The 21,884-nt window shown below is 35.0% G+C and overlaps 1 protein-coding gene across 2 annotated transcripts in view; it reads left to right on the top strand.

Moving 5' to 3' along the window:
- PGAP1 (post-GPI attachment to proteins inositol deacylase 1) overlaps positions 1-21,884 on the top strand; it is an 83,323-nt gene that overhangs the window by 42,711 nt on the left and 18,728 nt on the right. For both annotated transcript variants that reach the window (XM_015131899.3, XM_077957345.1), the window contains exons 15-20: positions 974-1,047; positions 1,152-1,203; positions 1,695-1,761; positions 2,171-2,279; positions 3,738-3,776; positions 9,384-9,477. In XM_015131899.3, coding sequence (XP_014987385.1) covers positions 974-1,047; positions 1,152-1,203; positions 1,695-1,761; positions 2,171-2,279; positions 3,738-3,776; positions 9,384-9,477 — 435 coding nt within the window. The remainder of the gene's footprint in view (positions 1-973; positions 1,048-1,151; positions 1,204-1,694; positions 1,762-2,170; positions 2,280-3,737; positions 3,777-9,383; positions 9,478-21,884) is intronic.

Below are 21,884 nucleotides of genomic sequence, written 5' to 3'. Positions count from 1 at the left end.
TATTGAGGTTATGTATTTTTGCCAAAATACCACAGAAGCAATGAGGATTACCTACTATATCAAATTGAGTATACATGATACTCATATCTCTAATTACTAGTTATGTTAATTTTCCTTTCTTGGTTAAGGTGGTGCCTGCTAGGTTTCTCCATTATAACGTTATTGCTTTTTCCTTTTGTAATTAATAAATATCTGGGGTGACATACTTTGAGAATATATGAATGTCCTGTTTTTCTTTAGAATAACCCACTATTTTTAGCATCCATTGGTTCATCTAGTACTTAGCAAATATTACTCTGGTATTCTACATTTAGTGGAATTCTTCCTAAGATAAAGTAGACCCTTCTCCCCCATTTATTTATTTATTCAATTTTTATTTATGTCACTATGGACTCAGGGATATCTATTTTATTCATTGGGCTATAAAACAATTCTATCATTATATATATTTTTGCTTAAGTTGTTCTAGCTTTGAATATTGGGAACTTTTTTACATTAGCTCCTGTGCCATTTTGGTATGCCTATCCTTTAAATATTTTTTTACATCCCATTTATGAAAAGAATCTGTGTTACTTGGGAAAACTCGAAGATTTTTATTTCTCCCCTTACCCTTTGTTTTGGTATAAAAATACCCAGAACAATACAGAAATGACAATTCTGAATCACCCTTATCATTAGAAGATAAGAAGCTTCTAAAATAAAAGATCTACCAAGAAAGTATATACCTTTCTGAAATTGGAATTATATACCTGACTATTTAAAAGCAGATAGATGTGATTGGAAGTCATAAAAGTTGTTTTGTCTAGAGTTTATTGCTGGGGGATTAGATTTTTAGGAGTTAACTCCATGCAGAAGTGAAAACCTGTAAACAAATTTTTAATTATTGGCATTGTTTTAATGCTAATTAAATAATCAGTACATATTTAAAAACTTCCTTGATATTCTAAGTAATACAATACTTTGAATTCAACAGGATTGTCTTCAAGGAAAGTGATGTTAAATACAAACGGCCTATACTACAATATAGAGCTTCTGAACTTTGGACAGGTAATTAATCCTGACTCCAACAAGAAGGATTTGATTTTACTTTAATGTTTACTTTAACATACAAGTAACCTTTTTATTTTCTTTTTGTGGTCAAACTCTGTTAGATATACCAAGCTTTTAAAATCAACGTGGTAAGCAAGTGCTCAGCAGTGAAAGGTAAATATGTTTTCTAAAAAATGTGTAGAAAATAATATTGTTGTTTGAAGAGTCAGTAGGTGTTAACTTGAATTTTCTATAATACTTCCATATATTTTTATGTGAAGTAAAATTAAATATATAATAGAAAAGTTGTTTATATTTCCAGGGGATTTAACATAGACCCTTTCTTAACAGTAAAGCATTTTTATCTGTTTCACTTTAAATATCCACATTTTTAAAATATCATATATCTTTATGTCTTATAGTAGTAATTCAGATTTAGTTAATATTTTTCCACTTTCTTAGTACTGCCTGTCTGCTGTAATATCTATTATAAATCGAATTAAAGCATTATTATTTAGGAATTCTCCATAATTTTTTATCATGTAATATAACCTGTACTGATTTTTTAAATGAAATGAACAATTGTATAATTAGTTAGGTGTTATAGTCGTTTAATGTTTAGAGTAACATATTGTTAATAATACATTTTTTTAATGTTTTAACAGAAGAAATAACCAGTATCTATAAACTTCATATTCCTTGGTCTTATGAAGATTCACTAACCATTGCACAGTAAGTATTCGAAAGAATTTACTTTAAACTTTGGTGTTTTTGAATAATAGATATTCTGCTTAGTTTATTTATTTAAATCATGAATTATTAAAATGCCTCAGTAAAATGTATGTATCCTTTATATAGCATTGTTCCTATAATTTAATATATAGTATTCTTATTAAATGATAGAAAACTTAAACTTTACTTGCTTGGAACCTGAGCCCCCTTCCACCCTCTCCCTACTCCTGTGTCCTAGAGGAAGCATTCAAACAATTGTGATATCATTGAAAAAGTGCCCATCCACAATTATGTGTCTGGTACCTAACTTCCTCTACATTATTCGATTGTATTGTGCTGGGGATTAACTTAGCCGTGGCTCTTTACCAGCATTTTGTATTTGAGAATTGAATTTAAGTTATCTCTTCAGGGCTCCATCTTCCACAGAAATTTCTCTGAAACTCCATATTGCTCAACCAGAAAATGACAGCCATGTGGCATTATTAAAAATGTACACATCATCAGACTGTCGGTACGAGGTAAGTTGTATGTTTAATTTTTAAGGTTTAGTTATAGAATAAGCTAGAAATATTCTTTTTATATAAGCTTTAGATACATGGTGGTATGGAAGCCAATACATACAAAAAATAGGCATTTAAAATATTTTAAATATTCTTCATTTTTCCTATTAACACCACCTTAGCATCTCCATAACTAGACCATTTGAAAATGTATACATCTTAATAAGTAATAGAAGATAAAGCAAAAAATGAGACTGTAGATTCAACTTCTGAATTTGGAAGCCCCAAGTCCAGAATCTTTTATAAATTGAAGAACATCATGAGGTCAGCTGACAGGGGCTTACTGCAGTAACTGACATGATACTTACTGGTGTATAGCTCTACTGGTTGTTAGCTTAAGGATCTTCTTTCCTTTTCACTAATTATTTGAAGCTCTGCTAGTCATTAAAATGTGTGATTTCATACCTATTATGTTTATTTTGTAATCAAAATACATCTCTTTGTGTTAAGGGAAATAGACTTGAGAGTAACATTTTATTTACTTATGGATTCATGAATGAAGAGCCCCTAGATTCCAGATTTAAGTGGTTAAAGTACTCATTTCAGTGGTTATGACATCATAGGCCTCTGGTTTATGTGAAATATTTTATTTCTGCTCAACTGCTTTAAACCAAGCTTAAATGTTTGGATACTTTGTTAGATCTAACTTTTCGAGGGTAAACTAGGATTGATATTGTCAAATTAATAGAATCTGTTCCTCCAGCCAAGTTTCAGTTGAACTTATATTATGAATTAATTTAGATTTCGTGGAATTTATTATTGCTTTGATATCTTGCATCCTGTTTCTAACAGTTAAGGGTTTTTCAGGGCCATAGTAGTTTTTAACTTGCCTATTCATATTTATAATATTAAAGCAATAGAAAAAATTGTGATAAAAATTTGGCTGCAAATACTGCATGCTCTCAAAATGTCCATGTTTTTACAAATACTGTATATTTTCAAGAAGTCTATATTTTGACAAAATGTAATCATTTTAAACTTCCCTAAAAAAAATTTATCTCCTTTCTAATATCAAATAGACTTCCTAATTATAAAAAAAGTTGTATTTATGGTAGAGATAATTAAGGATGAAATTCTTTTTAAAATATTATTTTGACTTAAATTTCTTTAGCTGGCATGATGTGGTAATAAGATATTCTACTTAATCAAATATTTTAGGTAGTAAAGGGGCATAATAGCATTTACTCAACTGTCAAATAATTAGATATGTGGGAAAGTATGCTAAACAGTAAAACTGTACTTAATACAATTTACATGGTGGTTCAGAAGATTCTTTAAGATCTTGAGTGCCTTTAAGATTTACCATTATGGAAAATCAATTATTATGCTTAGAGAAATGCAGAAGTACTCAATTTAATAAAATGTAAAGGAGTTTAGAGGAAAATAACCTTTTTTTCAATAATTGTTTTAAACTAGGTGACAATTAAGACTTCCTTTTCACAAATACTTGGACAGGTAAGAGAGATTCCTGGCTGGTTAATTATTTACTGCTTTATGAATAGATAACTCTAAGGAAGGGGTTGTAGACTTTTTCCATAAGGGGCCAGATAATCAATAATTTTTTGCAGACCACATACAGTATCTTTTGCTACTGCCACTGCTGTAGCTGCTTCTGTCTTCTTCCTTTTTTCTTTTTCATTCTTCTTCCACTTTAATAAAATCCAAAAATTATTCTTGGCCCACAGGCCGTAGTTGTCCACCCCTGCTTTAAGGTGATGCTTTCATGTTTGATACATCCAAAAAATGAGAGCTGATACCTGATTCTCAAACAAACTAATATTTTTGCCTAAATGAATTTCATATTAAGACTTCACGGTCGGGCATGGTGGCTCCCATCTGTAATCCCAGCACTTTGGGAGGCCAAGGCAGGCAGATCACTTAAGGTCAGGAGTTCGAGACCAGCCTGGCCAACTGGTAAAACTCCACCTCTACTAAAAAGACAAAAATTAGCCAGGCATGGTGGCACACACCTATAGTCCTGGCTACTCAAGAGGCTGAGGCATGAGACTCGCTTGAACCTGGGAGACAGAGGTTGCAGTGAGCTGAGATTGTGCCACTGCACTCTAGCCTTGGCAACAAAGGGAGACCCCATCTCAAAAAAAAAAAAAAGAAAGAAAGAAAAAGAAAAAAGATTTCATGTTGCTCATGTTACATTATAAAATCATAGTACAATAAAATATGTAGGCTCTGCTGTATAAATGAATGTTTTCAAATAACTTTTTATATTGTGCATACTTAGTTTATAAAAGGTAAACATAAATTCTATTGAAGATAAACATATTGAATTCATTAGCAAATAATATTACAAAAATACTGCCTAAAGTAGTAGAACTATAGATACTACTTAGCATTGCTATAATTTGCACAATTGTGCAACCTGGACATAAATAAGATAACAATTGATAAGTTAGGGAAGTTACATAGTTTTAAAATTCAGTCAAATTTGTATTACAGCTTTTATTACTTTCACTTTTTTTTGATCTGTTGTATTTTGCAATGCAGGCATAGTAGAATTTTGTTTTAACTCTTAAGTCATTTAATACTGTAATAAAACTCACAAGACAAAATTAAATTAGAAACATTTTTTATATGCATTATCTCATTCAATCCTCAGAGCAACTTGGTGAGAACTAGATTATGAACGTTATTAAATTGTGAACATTATAAAATTATAAGTTAATATATAAAAATTTTGTGCTAAATTAGGAAGGGAATATTAAAATCTTTGTGTAAGTTGGAAAATAGCATCATGGATAATTACAGTATATATTCTAAAATGTTAAGGAACCAATTAAATCTCTCAAATTCATACTATTGTATATTTAGTATGGTGAAAGGGCATATTACTGTAAACAGTGGTTTGGAGTAGGAATATAACATACTCTCTTATCGATATAATTCCTGTGTCTCATAATTCAATTTAGTAACAAGAAAAGTCAAGTCAGCTTGATACACTAGGGTCAAGCATAATTATAAACCAAAAGAGGACAGACCTAGTATTCTGGTTTTGATGTGGAAATCTTTCTAAAGACTGAGGATGTACAGGTGTTAACAGTATCAAATGTAGATTCTTTTAAAATGTCAATTAAATAATTTGTATTATTGAAGCTTAAGCTTAGTTCTGTAATAAAAAATTTAAAAACAAAAAGAATTTGTATTAATTGAATTAAATTCTCAAATTATTGAAAAGACATAAGATGTTCTTCCTTCATGCTTGTTTAAAAATGTAGCTTGTAGGTAGTAAGAGAATGAATGAAAGTTGTATATCTTACTTGTTTTAAAAAAACAATACATATTTTGAATGTTGCTGATTCAGTCACAGAAGGTTGGAGAAAATGAATAAGAGAAACTTCAGCCTTCAGTAGATAACTTTTCATAAAGTTAAATTTTTTTCTGAAAAAGGAAAGAGGAAAATATTCACATATTCTATAGTCTGCTCTTACGAAAAAGAGGGCAAAGCATAAACTGAAAGTTACTTTCTCAAGAGAATTCCATAAACACTGGTAAATCATTTCTGTGCAGGAATGAAGTCCAGTGTTGCCAGATCTTCAGCTTTTAAGAGAAACTAGAAATCTGAAGTTTTAGACGAAATATTTTAATTTTTCAATGTTGGCATGTAATTCAAAATTTAAAGAAATACTGCACCAAATACTAAGTATGGCTACAGTTTGACTATGAGACAGGGAGGTCAGTTTATAGTTGTAAGCTTAGTAGTATCTTATATACCCAGTTGTATCTGTAGCCCAGTATAACATTTAATACTCATAACAATGATCCTCTGTCATTAAAATAAATTTTATATTCAGAATACTCTGCGTGGGATGTCTTACAAGATTCTAAACACAGTGAAGGGCATTAAAGGTAACAATAACAGCTAGTATTTTCCAGTCAGTTACCATGTACCAGTTACTGTTCCAAATGCTTTATGCAAGTGTGAACATATTTAAGCCTTACATCCCTGTGAGGTAAGTGCTGTTTATCTCATTTTACAGATGAGGATATAGAGAGAGGGAAGGGAAAGTAATGGAGGAGTAAAATAACTTGCCCAGGGACATAGAACTAGTGAGAGGCAAAGCTGGAATCTAAATCCAGGAGTCTAACTCCTGAGCCTGCTGTGTTGCTTAACTTTCCTTTTATACTCTCGATAAGTACAGTATATTTCCCAGCATGTCATGTATGATTTGGTATTAGGTAGCAAAATGGTCTTTTCCCTTTTACTCAGCTTTCCCAACCTTCCATGCAAAGCTGTAAACTGTAAGTGACAAGTATGGGCTGTACGTTATCTGATTTTTTTCTCTTCTCTTTTTACCTGGGAATCCATGGAGGAACTTTAGGGAGACCCTGAATTTTCTGAAATTTTCTCCAACTTTTATAGTAAGCTTGTACTTACATAGCTTTCCTCAGGTTGCCAGAGAAGTCTATACATGTTCTAAAAAAATTATGTGGAATGGAAAACATGCTTTAAAGTAAATTTACTTTTAATAATGTGACATTAAAAGAACTTAAGGCTTTTTTTAAAATTATACTTTTAAGTTCTGGAGTACATGTGTGGAACGTGCAGGTTTGTTACATAGGTATACACGTGCTGTGGTGGTTTACTGCCCCCATCAACCCATCATCTACATTAGGTACTTCTCCTAATGCTATCCTTCCCCTAGCCGCCCACTCCCTGACAGGCCCTGGTGTGTAATGTTCCCCTCCCTGTGTCCATGTGTTCTCATTGTTCAACTCCCACTTATTAGTGAGAACATACAGTGTTTGGTTTTCTGTTCTTGTGTTAGTTTGCTGAGAATAATGGTTTCCAGCTTCATCCATATCCCTGCAAGGGACATGAACTCATCCTTTTTTTATGGCTGCATAGTATTCCATGGTGTATATGTGCCACATTTTCTTTATCCAGTCTATCATTGATGGGCATTTGGGTTGATTCCAAGTCTTTGCTGTTGTGAACAGTGCCGCAGTAAACATATGTGTGCATGTGTCTTTATAGTAGAATGATTTATAATCCTTTGGGTATATACCCAGTAATGGGATTACTGAGTCAAATGGTATTTCTAGTTCTAGATCCTTGAGGAATTGCCACACTGTCTGCCACAATGGTTGAACTAATTTACACTCCCACCAACAGTGTAAAAGCATTCCTATTTCTCCACATCGTCTCCAGCATCTGTTCTTTCCTGACTTTTTAATGATCACCATTCTACCTGGGGTGAGATAGTATCTCATTGTTGTTTTGATTTGCATTTCTCTGTTGACCAGTGATGATGAGCTTTTTTTCATGTTTGTTGGCCGCATAAATGTCTTCTTTTGTGAAGTGTCTGTTCATATCCTTCGCCACTTTTTGATGAGGTTGTTTGTTTTTTTTCTTGTAACTTTAAGTTCTTTGTAGATTTTGGATATTAGCCCTTTGTCAGATGAATAGATGGCAAAAATTTTCTCCCATTCTGTAGGTTACCTGTTCAGTCTGATGATAGTTTCTTTTGCTGTGCAGAAACTCTTTTGTTTAATTAGATCCCATTTGCCAATTTTGGCTTTTGTTGCCATTACTTTTGGTGTTTTAGTCATGAAGTCTTTGCCCATGCCTATGTCCTGAATGGTATTGCCTAGGTTTTCTTCTAGGGTTTTTATGGTTTTAGGTCTTACTTTAAGTCTTTAATCCATCTGGAGTTAATTTTTGTATAAGGTTAAGGAAAGGGTCCAGTTTCAGTTTTCTGCATATGGCTAGCCAGTTTTCCCAACACTATTTATTAAATAGGGAATCCTTATCCCATTGCTTGTCTTTGTCAGGTTTGTCAAAGACCAGATGGTTGTAGATATGTGGTGTTATTTCTGAGGCCTCTGTTCTGTTCCTTTGGTCTGTATATCTGTTTTGGTACCAGTATCATACTGTTTTGGTTACTGTAGCTTTGTAGTATAGTTTGAAGTCAGGTAGAGTGATGCCTCCAGGGTTGTTCTTTTTACTTAAGATTGTCTTGGTTATGCAGGCTCTTTTTTGGTTCCATATGAAACAAAGTAGTTTTTTCTAATTCTGTGAAGAAGGACAATGGTAGCTTGATGCGGATAACATTTAATCTATAAATTACTTTGGGCAGTATGGCCATTTTCACAATATTGATTCTTCCTATCCATGAGCATGGAATGTTTTTCCATTTATTTATGTCCTCTCTTATTTCCTTGAGTGGTGGTTTGTAGTTCTCCTTGAAGAGGTCCTTCACATCCCTTGTAAGTTGTATTCCTAGGTATTTTATTCTCTTTGTAGCAATTGTGAATGGTAGTTTACTTGTGATTTGGCTTTCTGTTTGTCTGTTACTGGTGTATAGGAATGCTTGTTTTTGTTGTATGTATTTTGTAGAGAGCTGATAGGATGACTTGAGGCACTATAACATAATGATTATGAACTCAGGCACTGATTTTAAAACTTATAGTTCCATAAGATTTTCAAACACAGCGAAGGACATAAAAAGTTAATAAAGCAATTAACATTTTCTCATAACTTGTCATATATGAGTTAATATTCTGAATGCCTTACACACATATGCATGTCTAATGCTCATAACTACCTATAAGGTACATACTAGTATTGTCCCCATTTACTGATAAAGACATAGAGAGGGGAAGCTAAGTAACTTGCCCATTATGTTCTAAATTGTGCAGGTTAGTTGGGCTCTCATGCCTGAATTTCTTTATCTATAAAATAGGGATAAGAACTACCTCAAACAATATTAGGCGAAGGACATGAGATAATGCATATAAGGTGTTTACTGTCATGCCTGGAACATGTTAAATAATCAGTGTGTCCTGGAAAACAGTTTTGTAGTATATGCTACTCAATTATGTGTTCTATTATGCCTTCGATAAAAAATTCAGATGCATTTTTAGTTTGTTATGTATTTTCAACATTTATTGTACTTAGAGTTTTTGATACTTACTACTGGAAATATCTTTGTGGCCACGTCAGGAAAGGTATAAATTGAAGAGCAACTTTTAAATTTTATGTGAAACTACACTTATTTCATTAACATGAATATTCAGGAGTTGCCCATTGACTTACTTGTTTTTTAGGTAGTTAGATTTCATGGTGGAGCTCTTCCTGCTTATGTCATATCTAATATGCTTCTTACTTATAGAGGACAATTATATTCTCTTTTCTCAACAGGTAAGAATGCTTCTAATTTTTAAGTTACTTTTGTTATGAATATTAAAGTAGAACAACTATTAGTTCCACATATGTATTTATATGTATAATTCTATTATATTGAATCAGTAGACATAATTAAGAGAGTTCTTAAAACTCCCTTTTTATTACTTTATTATTTAATTAATTTATTATTTTATAATTATGCCACATAATAGTAGCTACTATTCTGTTCTTGAAAACTCCAAAATAGCATGTGATTTTATGATGAGCCTTCTCTGCATCTTTATTACTTTTCCACTATCAACTACCAATCCCAAATAGTTTGAGGAAGCTAGTCCAGAGACCTTCAATGTGTGGTCTTAAGACCTGCAAATTATTAACATCCTCTTAACTTGTCATTTTTGTATCAGTGTCATTTTTAATGGAAAAAATAACTTTGAGTCTAACCAGATTAACTAAGTCGTTATAGGAATCAAGCAGTATAATTATCTTCATATAATAATTTGCTAGTATTTATGACTTAAAAAGGGGCAAAACATTTAACCATAATACACAGCAAAAAATTAACAAGAATGCCCTAATATTATCAAATGCCTTTTTTTGTTTTTTGTTTGTTTGTTTTGAGACGTAGTTTTACTCTTGTTGCCCAGGCTGGAGTACAATGGTGTGATCTCAGTTCACTGCAACCTCCACCTCCCAGGTTCAAGTGATTCTCCTGGCTCAACCTCCCAAGTAACTGGGATTACAGGCACCGGCCACCATGTCCAGCTAATTTTTGTATTTTTAGTAGAGATGGGGTTTCACCATGTTGGCCAGGCTGGTCTCGAACTCCTGACCTTGTGATCTGCCCTCCTCAGCTTCCCAAAGTGCTGGGATTACAGGCATGAGCCACCGCACCCGGCCTCAAATGACTTTTTAAGAAGTATTTTATTTTTAATTTATTTGATTGATACATAATTGTACCTATTTATGGGGTACAGGTGATATTTTGACACACTCATATAATGTGTTAAGATCAAATCAGGGTAATTAGGATATCCATCAACTCAAGCATTTACCATTTCTTTGTGTTGGGAACATTCCAAATCTTCTAGCTATTTTAAAATATAAAATAAATTATTAACTACAGTCATCTTGGTCAGGTGCTGGCTCATGCCGGTAATCCCAGCACTTTGGGAGGCCGAGGCGGGCGGATCACCTGAGGTCAGGAGTTCAAGACCACCCTGGCCAGTATGGTGAAACCCCATCTTTACTAAAAATACAAAAAATTATCCAGGCTTGGTGGTGGGCACCTATAATCCTAGCTACTCGGGAGGCTGAGGCAGGAGAATCGCTTGAACCCGGGAGGCAGAGGTTGCAGTGCTATCAAACGGTAGACCTTATTTCTTCTAACTGTATTTTTATACCCATTAACCATTCTTTCTTCATCCCTCCACTCCTCTTTACCTTTTCCACCCTCTGGTAACCATCTATTCTCTAGCTCCATGAGATCAACTTTTTAAATTCCCAGATACGAATGACAGTGTATAATATTCGTCTTTCTATGCCTGACTTATCACTTAGCATAATGTCCTTCAGTTACATCCATGTTGCTACAGATGATAGAATTTCATTCCTTTTATGTCTACATAATATTCCATTGTGTATATATTACCACTTTCTTTTCCATTCATTTGTTGATGGACTTTAGGTTGATTCCATATTTTGGCCGTTGTGAATAGTGCTACAGTAAACATGGGGATGCAGACATCTCTTTGATATACTGATTTCCTTTCTTTTGGACAATATATAAAGCAGTAAGATTGCTGGGTCATATAGCAGATCTGTTTGTAGTTTTTTGAAGGATCTCTAGTCTGTTTTTCATAATGGCTATGCTAATTTACATTTGTACCAATTGTGTGCTAGCATTCCCCTTTTTCCGTATCATCATTAGCACTTGTTATTTTTTGTCTTTTTGATAACAAGCCATTTTAACTAGGGTGAGGTAATATCTCATTGTGGTTTTGATGTACATTTCACTGGTGATTAGTGATGTTGAACATTTTAAAAAATATATTTGTTGGCCATTGGTATGTCTTTTTTTTTTTTTTTTTTTTTTGAGATGGAGTTTTGCTCTTGTTGCCCAGGCTGGAGTGAAATGGCTCAATCTCAGCTCACCACAACCTCCACCTCCCGGGTTCAAGCGATTCTCCTGCCTCAGCCTCCCGAGTAGCTGGGATTACAGGTATGGGCCACCATGCCTGGCTAATTTTGTATTTTTAGTAGAGACGGGGTTTCTCCATGTTGGTCAGGCTGGTGTTGAACTCCCAACCTCAGGCAGTCCTCCTGCCTTGGCCTCCCAAAGTGCTGAGATTACAGTCATGAGCCACCACATCTGACCATCCATTAATATTTCTTCTGTTGAGAAATGTCTGTTCAGATCTTTTGGCCACTTTTAAAATTAGAGTATTTGTTTTGCTGTTAAGTTGTCTGAGTTCATTATATATTCTGGTTATTAATCCTTTATCAGATGGATAGTTTGCAAAATTTTTTCCCAGTCTTTGGCTTATCTCTTCACTTTGGTGTTTCTTGCGTTTGCTGTGCAGTAGCGTTTTAGCTTGATATAATCCCATTTTGCTTTTGTTGCATGTGCTTTTGAGGTCCTACCCAAAAAATTTTTGCCCAGACCAATGGCCCAAAGCATTTCTCCAATATATTCTTGTGGTAGTTTCATCGTTTTGGGTTTTAAAGTTAAGTCTTTATTTTGATTTAATTTTTTGCACATGATGAAAGATAGGGATCTAGTTTCTTTCTTCTGCATATAAATATCCAGTTTTCCCAGCACCATGTCCTTTCTCCAGTGTATGTTTTGGTTACCTTTAGTGAAAATTAGTTGACTGTAAATGAGTTCATTTCTGGGTTCTCTATTATGTTCCATTGGCTTATGTAACTGTTTTATGCCAGTACTAAACTGTTTTGGTTGCCATATCTTTGTAGTATATTTTGAAGTCAGGTAATGTGATTGCCATCAGCTTCTTTGTTTTTGCTTAGGATTTTTTTGGCTATTTGGTACCATATGATTTTATGACTGTTTTTTCTATACCAGTGAAGACTCTCAATTGGTATTTTGATAGGGATTTCATTGAATCTAGACATTGCTTGAGGTAGTATAGACAGTTTAACAATGCTGAATCATTCAATCCATGAACATAGATGGAATTACTTTCTATTTTTTTGTGTGTCTTCTTCAGTTTCTCTCATTGGTGTTTTATAATTTTTCACTGTAGAGATCTTTTACTTTAGTTACTTTTATTCCTAGATATAATTTAATTGTAAATGGGATCACGCCCTTGATTTGTTTGTTTGTTTTTGTTTTTGTTTTTTTGAGACAGAGTCTCGCTCTGTCGCCCGGACAGGAGTGCAATGGCACGATCTTGGCTCACTGTGAACTCTGCCTCCCAGGTTGAAGTGATTCTTCTGTCTCAGCCTCCTGAGTAGCTGGCATTACAGCCATGTGCCACCACGCCCAGCTAATTTTTTTATATTTCTAGTAGAGATAGGGTTTCACCATGTTGGCCAGGCTGGTCTTGAACTCCTGACTTCAAATGATCCACCTGCTGCGGCCTCCCAGAGTGCTGGGATTACAGGCAAGAGTCACTGCGCCCAGCCCTCTTAATTTCTTTTTCAGATTTCTATTAGTATATAGAAAGTTACTGATTTTTATATGTTGACTTTGTATCTTGAAACTTTTACGGAGTTCAAAAAAACCAATTCTAACAGTATTTTTGGTGGAGTTTTCAGGTTTTGTTAAAATCTAGGATCATGTCATCTGTGAACAAGGATAACTTGACTATTTCTTTTCCAATTTGGATGCACTTTTTTTCTTTCTCTTGCCTAGTTGTTCTGGCTAGAACTTCTAGTACTCTATTGAATAAGTAGTGAAAGCAGACATTCTTGTCCTTTTTAGGTCTTAGAGGAAAAGCTTTCAATTTTTTTTCCCATTTTGTATAATGTCAGCTGTGGGTTTGTCATATTTGGCCTTTATTGTTTTGAGGTATGTTCCTTTTATATCCAGTTTTTTAATAGTTTTTATCATAAAGCGATTTTGAATTTTATCAAATGCTTTCTTGACATCTATTGAAATTATTTTTATACTTATTCTTGATTCCATTTGTGTTATTTATCACATTGATTGATTTGTATACATTGAACTATCCTTGCATTCCTAGGATAAATCCCACTTTATTGTGGTGAATGATATTTTTAATATGTTGTTGAAGTCGGTTTGCTAGTATTTTGTTGAGGATTTTTGCCTTTATGTTCATCAGAGATATTGGCCTGTACTTTTCTTTTTTTATTGTATTATTTTCTGGTTTTGATGTCAGGGTTATGCTGGCCTCATAGAATGAGTTTGGAGTTGCTTTTTTCTCTTCAGTGTCTTTTTGGAATATTGACTAGTATTGATATTAGTTCTTTAAATGTTTGATAGATTTCAGCAGTGTAGCCCTCAGGTCCCACGCTTGTTTTTGATGGGAGATTTTTTATTACTGCTTCAATCTCATTACTTGGTTTTTTGTTTTGTTTTGTTTTGTTTTGACAGAGTCTCACTCTATTGCCCAGACTGGAGTGTAGTGGTGCAATCTCGGCTCACTGCAACCTCCTTCTCCCAGCTTCAAGTGACTCTTGTGCTTCAGTCTCCCAGGTAGCTGGGATTACAGGTGTGTGCCACCACACCTGGCTAATTTTTGTATTTTTAGTAGAGACAGGGTTTCACCATGTTGACCAGCCTGGTCTTGAACGCCTGACATCAGGTGATCTGCCTGCCTCAGCCTCCCAAAGTGCTGGGATTATAGGTGTGAGCCACCATGCCCAGCCTCATTATTTGTAATTGGTCTGTTCAGGTTTTCTAGTTTTTTTTCTTGATTCAACCTTGGTAGGTTGGTTGTATCCAAGAATTTATCCATCTCTTCTAGATTTTCAAGTTGTGGGGTTAAATTTGTTTATAATATTCTCTAATGATCCTTTCTATTTCTGTGGTATCAGTTGTAATAACTCTTTCCTTGTCTCTGATTTTATTTGAGTCTTCTCTCTTTTTTCTTGGTCTAGCTAAAAGTTTGTAGATTTTGGTTAACTTTTCAAAAAAGCAACTTTTCATTTTGTTGATCTTTTTGTTTTTCCCTGAAGCTTGTTCATAGCTGATGTATTTTTTTCAGTCTCAATATCTTTTATTTCTGCTCTGATCTTTATTATTTTATTCCTTCTACTAATTTTGGTTTTCATTTGTTCTTCCTTTTCTAGTTTCTTGAGATGCATCATTGGGTTTTTTATTTGAAGTCTTTCTACTTTTTTGATTTAGGCATGTATTGCTATGAACTCTCCTCTTAGAACTTTCTTTGCTGTATTCCATAGCTTTTGGTATATTATGTTTCCATTTTTATTTGTCTCAAGGAATATTTTAATTTTTAAAAAATTTCCTCATTAACCCATTCAATGTTTAGGAGTCAATTTTTTTTTTTTTGAGATGGAGTCTCGCTCTGTCACCCAGGCTGGCATGCAATGGCAGTATCTCGGCTCACTGCAAGCTCCGTCTCCAGGGTTCACGCTATTCTCCTGCCTCAGCCTCCCAAGAAGATGGGACTACAGGTGCCCACCACCACACCTGGCTAACTTTTTGTATTTTCAGTAGAGACAGGGTTTCACCTTGTTAGCCGGGATGGTCTCGATCTCCTGACCTCATGATCTGCCCACCTCGGCCTCCCAAAGTACTGGGATTATAGGCGTGAGCCACCATGCCTGGCCAGGAGTCAAATATTTATTTAAAAATTTTTAAAGCATTTTCAAAGAATATTCACACAGTCCAGTTGGTCATTAGTTTCATTAAGTTTTGTCAACTTAAATAACAAACAGAGAGAGGCTCTCTAAAGGAAAATGATGTTTATTTGTAATAGGGCATTGGTGTGCTACAGTAAACTTGTGCGTATTCAGGGAGGTAAAGGAAGACAGGATGTTGAAGGAAAAATAAAAAGGATTAAAATTGTTTTGAAATGATTATTCTTGGCTGCCGGGATGAATAACAAGGGCGATGCCAGTTTGAGGTTGAGCAGGCAGTTGCTGGGCAGATGTCCTCAGAGAAAGTTTTTTTGTATAAGGTTGAGATGGCCTTTGTTCCAGGTTGCAGTCTTTTGTGTTAGTTTTATTATCAAGCATACAAGTATGAGAACTCTCTCTTCTTAGCCTTCCTCAGCTCTGTTTGTCAGGGTTTGTTTTGGTTTTGTTTTTTTCTTTTTTTTTTTTCTAACACAAATGACTCCATGTTGATTCTGGCCAGTTTTACATTTTCCCCTTTTGATTAAGATCTTTCTCCAAAAGCATCACTGATCAATTACCCCATAGTTAGATTTTGATATCCCTTGGTGCTGGAATAGACCTGTCCCAGGTTGCTGGTCTAATCCCACATTGTAATGATTGGTGACTAGGAGTCAGTGTCATAAACCTTTTAGCCACATTGGAGCACTGAGGGAGGTTTGAAGGGAGGTTTGAAGGGAGTGGCTCTGAGGCTAAGTCTACCTGGAGTCCATTATTAAGTTCAGTTTACTTTGTTCCAAAGTGCTGGGCCAGCATTAAGCTGTTAGGAGTTGTAGTTCTACAAAATTTAAACAAGTTAACAGAGGAATGCTAGTGATTTTTGTACATTGATTTTATATCCTGAAACTTTGCTGGAGTCGTTTATCAACTGAAGGAGCTTTTGAGCCGAGACTATGGGGTTTTCTAGGTAGAGAATCATGTCATCTGCAAACAGAGATAGTTTGACTTCCTCTCTTCCTATTTCCATGCCCTTTATTTCTGTCTCTTGCCTGATTGCTCTGGCAAGGACTTCAGAAAGGCAATTCCATTCACAGCTGCCACAAAAAGAATAAAATACCTAGGAATATAGCTAACCAGGGAGGCAAAAGATCTCCACAATGAGAATTACAAAACACAGCTCAAATAAATCAGAGAAGACACAAAGAAAAACAGATAGAAAGTTTAAAAAGGGAAAATACAAAGTAAAATGATCAGTTTGCATAGTAGTTTTGAACCATGAACCTAGGCTTAAACACAACCAGTTGAATACATCAAATGACCATTATTCTTCAAGTAAAAAAGGTCATTAAGAAGGGTAAGGGTGTCATGATACGAAGTCTTGTTCTGACATCTTGGGAAAAGCTATCTGAAGAGTGAAAGTGTCAACTTCTCATCCTGGTTTGTAGTTTAGATGACTCTGATTATGACATCAGGTGGCTTGGTGAACTTTTTGTGTGGCCCATACATCAAACATGAGGCTTATTTCTTAAAATGCATCTAGTTTCAGCTTATAGGGCTTTCAGAACAAAGCTGTTCTCATTTTCAGTAATTCCATGGAAGAAAGTTGGATTGGAAGAATCTAGAAGAATGCAGGATCTAGTCTAGTCTGTCAAGTAGTATAGTCTATCAAGAACTTGAAAACAATCAACAGAGCTACATTCTAATAACAGGTGTGTTACAGCTTTTATTTAGAAACATAATTTTTATTATCTCTGTATTGATCACATAGCAATCTCAGATTAAAAAACTTCTTGAGGGCTGGGCACAGTGGCTTATGGCTGTAATCCCAGCACTTTAGGGAGGCTGAAGCAGGTTGATCACCTGAGCTCAGGAGTTTGAGACCAGCTTGGCCAGCATGGCAAAAACCCCATCTCTACTAAAAATACAAAAAAATTAGCCAGGCATGGTGTTGTATGCCTATAATCCCAGCCACTCAGGATGCTGAGGCACGAGAATCGCTTGACCCCAGGAGGCAGAAGTTTCAGTGAGCTGAGATCACGCCACTGCACTCCAGCCTGGGCAACAGAGGGAGACTCGGTCTCAAAACAAAACAAAACACACACACAAAAACCCCAAAACAATAAAAACCTCTTGAGGTTTTTAAGGTCTTAAGGTTCCTAGGCCTGCCAGCAATTGACAGTTTTTATTTACTCACTATCAGGCTTGGAACCTTTAAAGTCAGATATTCTGTGCATCTTCTCAAATATAACATTTTTGATAAAGCCTTCGTAATATAACTAACATTCAATACAATATTTCCAGTCGTGTCCTGTTATAAAGAGGCCAGATTTTTATTGGACTTACGGAAAAAAAAAATCATACGGCCATAAGAATACTCAGATAGTTTCCAAATTTTGTAGGAACCAAGTAGAGAAAAAGCATATGATTCCATCTTTGTTCACAAAAGTATACTTTACCAAATTGCCTGCTTAAGAGATAAATTTTCCTTAAATCTGGAAAATGAAACATTTAAGTGAAGAGCCAACATTTCAAGTAGAAGTCATAAAAACACTATCAGTTGGTCAATCTCATGTAATTAATTTTTGTTCTGCTTGATTTTGATTAGCAGTTTCCTGAGCCCATCAGTTTTTTCATCAGGGTTTTGGAAATTTTTATTTAGTTAATTAATCTTAAAGTTATCAGAAATCTGTGTTTAAGAGTGCTTATTGGACAGGTGTGGTGGCTCATACCTGTATACCAATGCTTTCGGAGGCTGAGATATGAGGATCCCTTTTTTTTTTATTATTTGGTGACGGAGTCTCGCTGTCACCAGGCTGGAGTGCAGTGGCTTGATCTAGGCTCACTGCAACTTCCGCCTCCCAGGTTCAAGTGATTCTCCTGCCTCAGCCTCCCAAGTATCTGGGACTACAGGTGCCCACCACCACACCCAGCTAATTTTTTGTGTGTGTTTTAGTAGAGACGGGGGTTTCACCGTGCTGGTCTCGAACTCCTGAACTCAGGCAATCTGCCTGCCTCCACCTCACAAAGTGCTAGGATTACAGGCGTGATCCACCGTGCCCGGCCGATATGAAGATCACTTTTGAAGTCTGGAGTTTGAGACCAGCCTGGGCAAGATAGGGAGACCAGGTTTCTACAAAACAAAAAAAAGAAAAAAAAAGTTTTAAAAAAATACATTAGCTGGGTATGGTGGCACACGCCTGCAGTCTTAGCTATTCAGCAGGTTGAGGTGGGAGGATCACTTGAGCCCAGGTGTTCAAGGTTGCAATGAACTACAGTTGCAACACTGCACTCCAGCCTGGGCAACAGAGTGAGACCCTGTCTTTAAAGGAAAGAAAAGAAAAGAGAGAGAGAAAGAGTTCTTGTTGTGTGTCTCAGTTCCCCTGGCTAGGAAAAGGGATTCCCTTCCCCCTTGCGCTTCCCAGGTGAGGCGATGCCTCGCCCTGCTTCAGCTCTCGCTGATCGGGCTGCAGCAGCTGACCAGCACCGATCGTCCAGCACTCCCTAGTGAGATGAACCCAGTACCTCAGTTGAAAATGCAGAAATCACCGGTCTTCTGTGTCGCTCGCGCTGGGAGTTGGAGACTGGAGCTGCTCCTATTCGGCCTATTCGGCCATCTTGCTCCGCCCCGGCAATAAAGCTCAAGAGTTCTTGTTAAAGTTTTTTCATGAAATACTTGATTGCAATACAGCTGATTGCAAATGCTTTTGGAGAAGAATTGAAAACAATAACTGTGGATGACAGAAACTTATCATAGTCATGGTTCAAATCTGATGAAAGCCCCAAAGTGATAAGGAAATTTTAGTTATTTCTGTTAACATGCAGCATTTTAAGATATCAACTAGAATCATGACTGACAGCATTATATCAGGACCATCAGACTTTTATCAATTTTACATAATTTTTAGAAATGTTGACATCAATAGTATATCCATACAAATATAACTTTGAAGAAGATTTAACATAACCAAAATTATGACTGATAACATATTTGATTTCTATGAATTTATATAATTTTGTAGCATATCAATAACATGAATATAACTGAAAAGAAGATCTAGTATCACTTATCATTTGACAATGTTTTCCATAGAATTTACCAAATAAGCCTAATCATTTAATATTGCTGCAAGATGAGAGATATATTCTTGGAGGCTTTTCAGGGGCCCAACTAGAAAATCTGAAAGCTAAGGTAAAAAAAGACTTAGTTTAGAATTTTTGGCCAGGTGTGTGTGGCTCATGCCTATTCTCTGAGCACTTTAGGAGGCCTAGGAGGGTGGATCACTTGAGCACAGGAATTCGAGACTATCCTGAGCAACATGGTGAAACCCTCTCTGTATAAAAAATAAAAAATAATTAGCCAGGTGTGGTGGCATACACCTGTGGTCCCAGCCACTTGGGAGTCTGAGAAGGGAGGATCACTTAAGCTTGGAAGGTTGAGGCTACAGTGAACCGTGATTGCACCATTGCACTCCTCCACCAATAAAAAAAAGAAATTTTCATCTTTGGGAAGCTTGCCGAAGAAGTCAAAAGGTTCAAAACATTTGATCAAAAGAGGATCACAGGTCATTGTGAAATAATAGTTCATTTAAAGTAATAAAAGACGTAAAAAGCAATACAGAAAATTGTATGGATATAAAAATATTAACCTTCTTAAAGCTCAGTTATCCTAAGTGATAAAAAAAAAACTAATAAAGATTAACACAGGAAATTATCCTATAAAACATCAGTACTGTGTAATTTCCTGTGTTATCTGTATTAGGTTTTTTATTACCAAAAGATAAAGAAAAGTCTGTTGCAGTGTGACTTCATCTTCTTATGGGAAACTCATTTAGATAACCCAGAACTTAAACGAACCTGATGAACGGGTACTTGAATTTAATCAGATACAGGAAAAATGTGTCTAAGGTTGTAAGTGTAAGCCCATATTATAGAGGAATATAAACAAGAAAGCTAGTATTAGGAACAGAGGAATAAGTGGCTTGTAGAAAAAGTAAAAGCATGTGACATAGTTTCCTGATTACATGGAACAATTGAGATGTATCAAGAAAAGCCAATAATATAGAATCAAGTTATCCAAGAGGAAAACATTGTTTTTCTAGATGAATATTTTGACTTCAGGCCATAATAGTAGAGTTAGAACTGAAGAAAAAAGTTACACAGGAGGTGACAAAAAAGGTTGAAAGAGAGGTTATCACCTGAGGCCTTCTTAAAGGGAGAGAGGAAGAGCAGATCTCAGGAGGAAATGTGGCAGAAATAGAAACTCTGGACAGTGTAAAGCATGGCTGTTAATGAAAACAGATTTCAGATTTAAAAATCAAAACCTTTTCTAATTTTCTAAGAGTAAATGAATATTTCAAGAAAGCCTTGCTGCTTTTACACAGGGGACCAAATTTTTAGTTTTGCGTTAGTGTATCTTTAATATCAAAGCTTAATCTTTAGAAAGACACAAATCTCTTTTATAGCCAATTTGATCACATGCAGAATTTTCTTTCATAAAGTCACTCTTCATCAACTTTTTTCATGACTTACTTAGACCTTTGATAACATGCTTAGCCTTTATGTCTTGTCCAAATATTTCCTATTTCTTAAATAACCAGTCATTTTACTTTAGGACAAAAATGTATCACATAAGTTGTTCTTATACAAAACTATTCTGTTTTCTTTTTAACCTTCCATACCAAAAACACATTCTCAACCCGTAACTTTATTCACATCTCTCTCTTACTTACTGGCTCCTTTCTATCTTGTTTCTATTTTTTTCTAAATCTATATTTTGAAACAACCTTTAAATAACATCCAAATTAGACAAAATTATTTTTCCTCAATAAAGAACACATTTTTATGCCTTTCTTATAAGTTTTCTCATCAATAATACATTATTTTTAATATATTTTATATACATTAATTAGAATTGTTATTGTAAATTAATTTATATTTTTAACTAGAAATTTAACTCTTAGTAACCTTAAATTTAACAAGTAATTTGAACTGTCACTTATTAGTATTTAATAGATGAGAACCAGCTTATTTATTAAAGATTTACTTAAGTCACTGAACTGAAAGGCACTTGGGTTAATTAGTATATAATTTATATGAGTATTCATTTATTGAAGCCAATCCGAATAGAATTTCTTAGGGGATTTTGGCCAACTATGCCAATACATGTACGTATGTATAAATGTACCTGAACATATACAGACATACTCAAAAGCCTTAATAGATTTCATTTTGGAATTTTAATTATAAAGTAGTAATACAAACTCACTGGTTTATGAAAGATAATTAGATTCAAATTATATTTCTGACAAAATTGGGCCCCTATATGTAATTAAGGCTGTGGACCAAAATTTGGGGTAAAGTAGCCTGCAGGATGCAGATCAAGTAAAATGTTAAATTAGGCACACAGAAAACCTAAAGTAAATTCCCTAGAAAAGACATGTGTAACAAACAGAATGTAAATTCCATAGAAACTAGGGTCCTCAAACCACAAAGACATTTGTCTTTACACCAGAAAAGACTTACCAGAAGAGACAAAAGGTCTTCTGTCATCCCAGGAGAGATGTAAGGTCCTTCATTTACCATATCCAGAATAAAGTCAAGAGGTTCTACCTTGATTTTAGAGGGAGAGAGAGTCCTGACCT

This window comes from Macaca mulatta, chromosome 12 (assembly GCF_049350105.2).
Source record: "Macaca mulatta isolate MMU2019108-1 chromosome 12, T2T-MMU8v2.0, whole genome shotgun sequence".
NCBI lineage: Eukaryota > Metazoa > Chordata > Mammalia > Primates > Cercopithecidae > Macaca > Macaca mulatta.
This window is presented reverse-complemented; position numbering and strand designations above follow the sequence as displayed.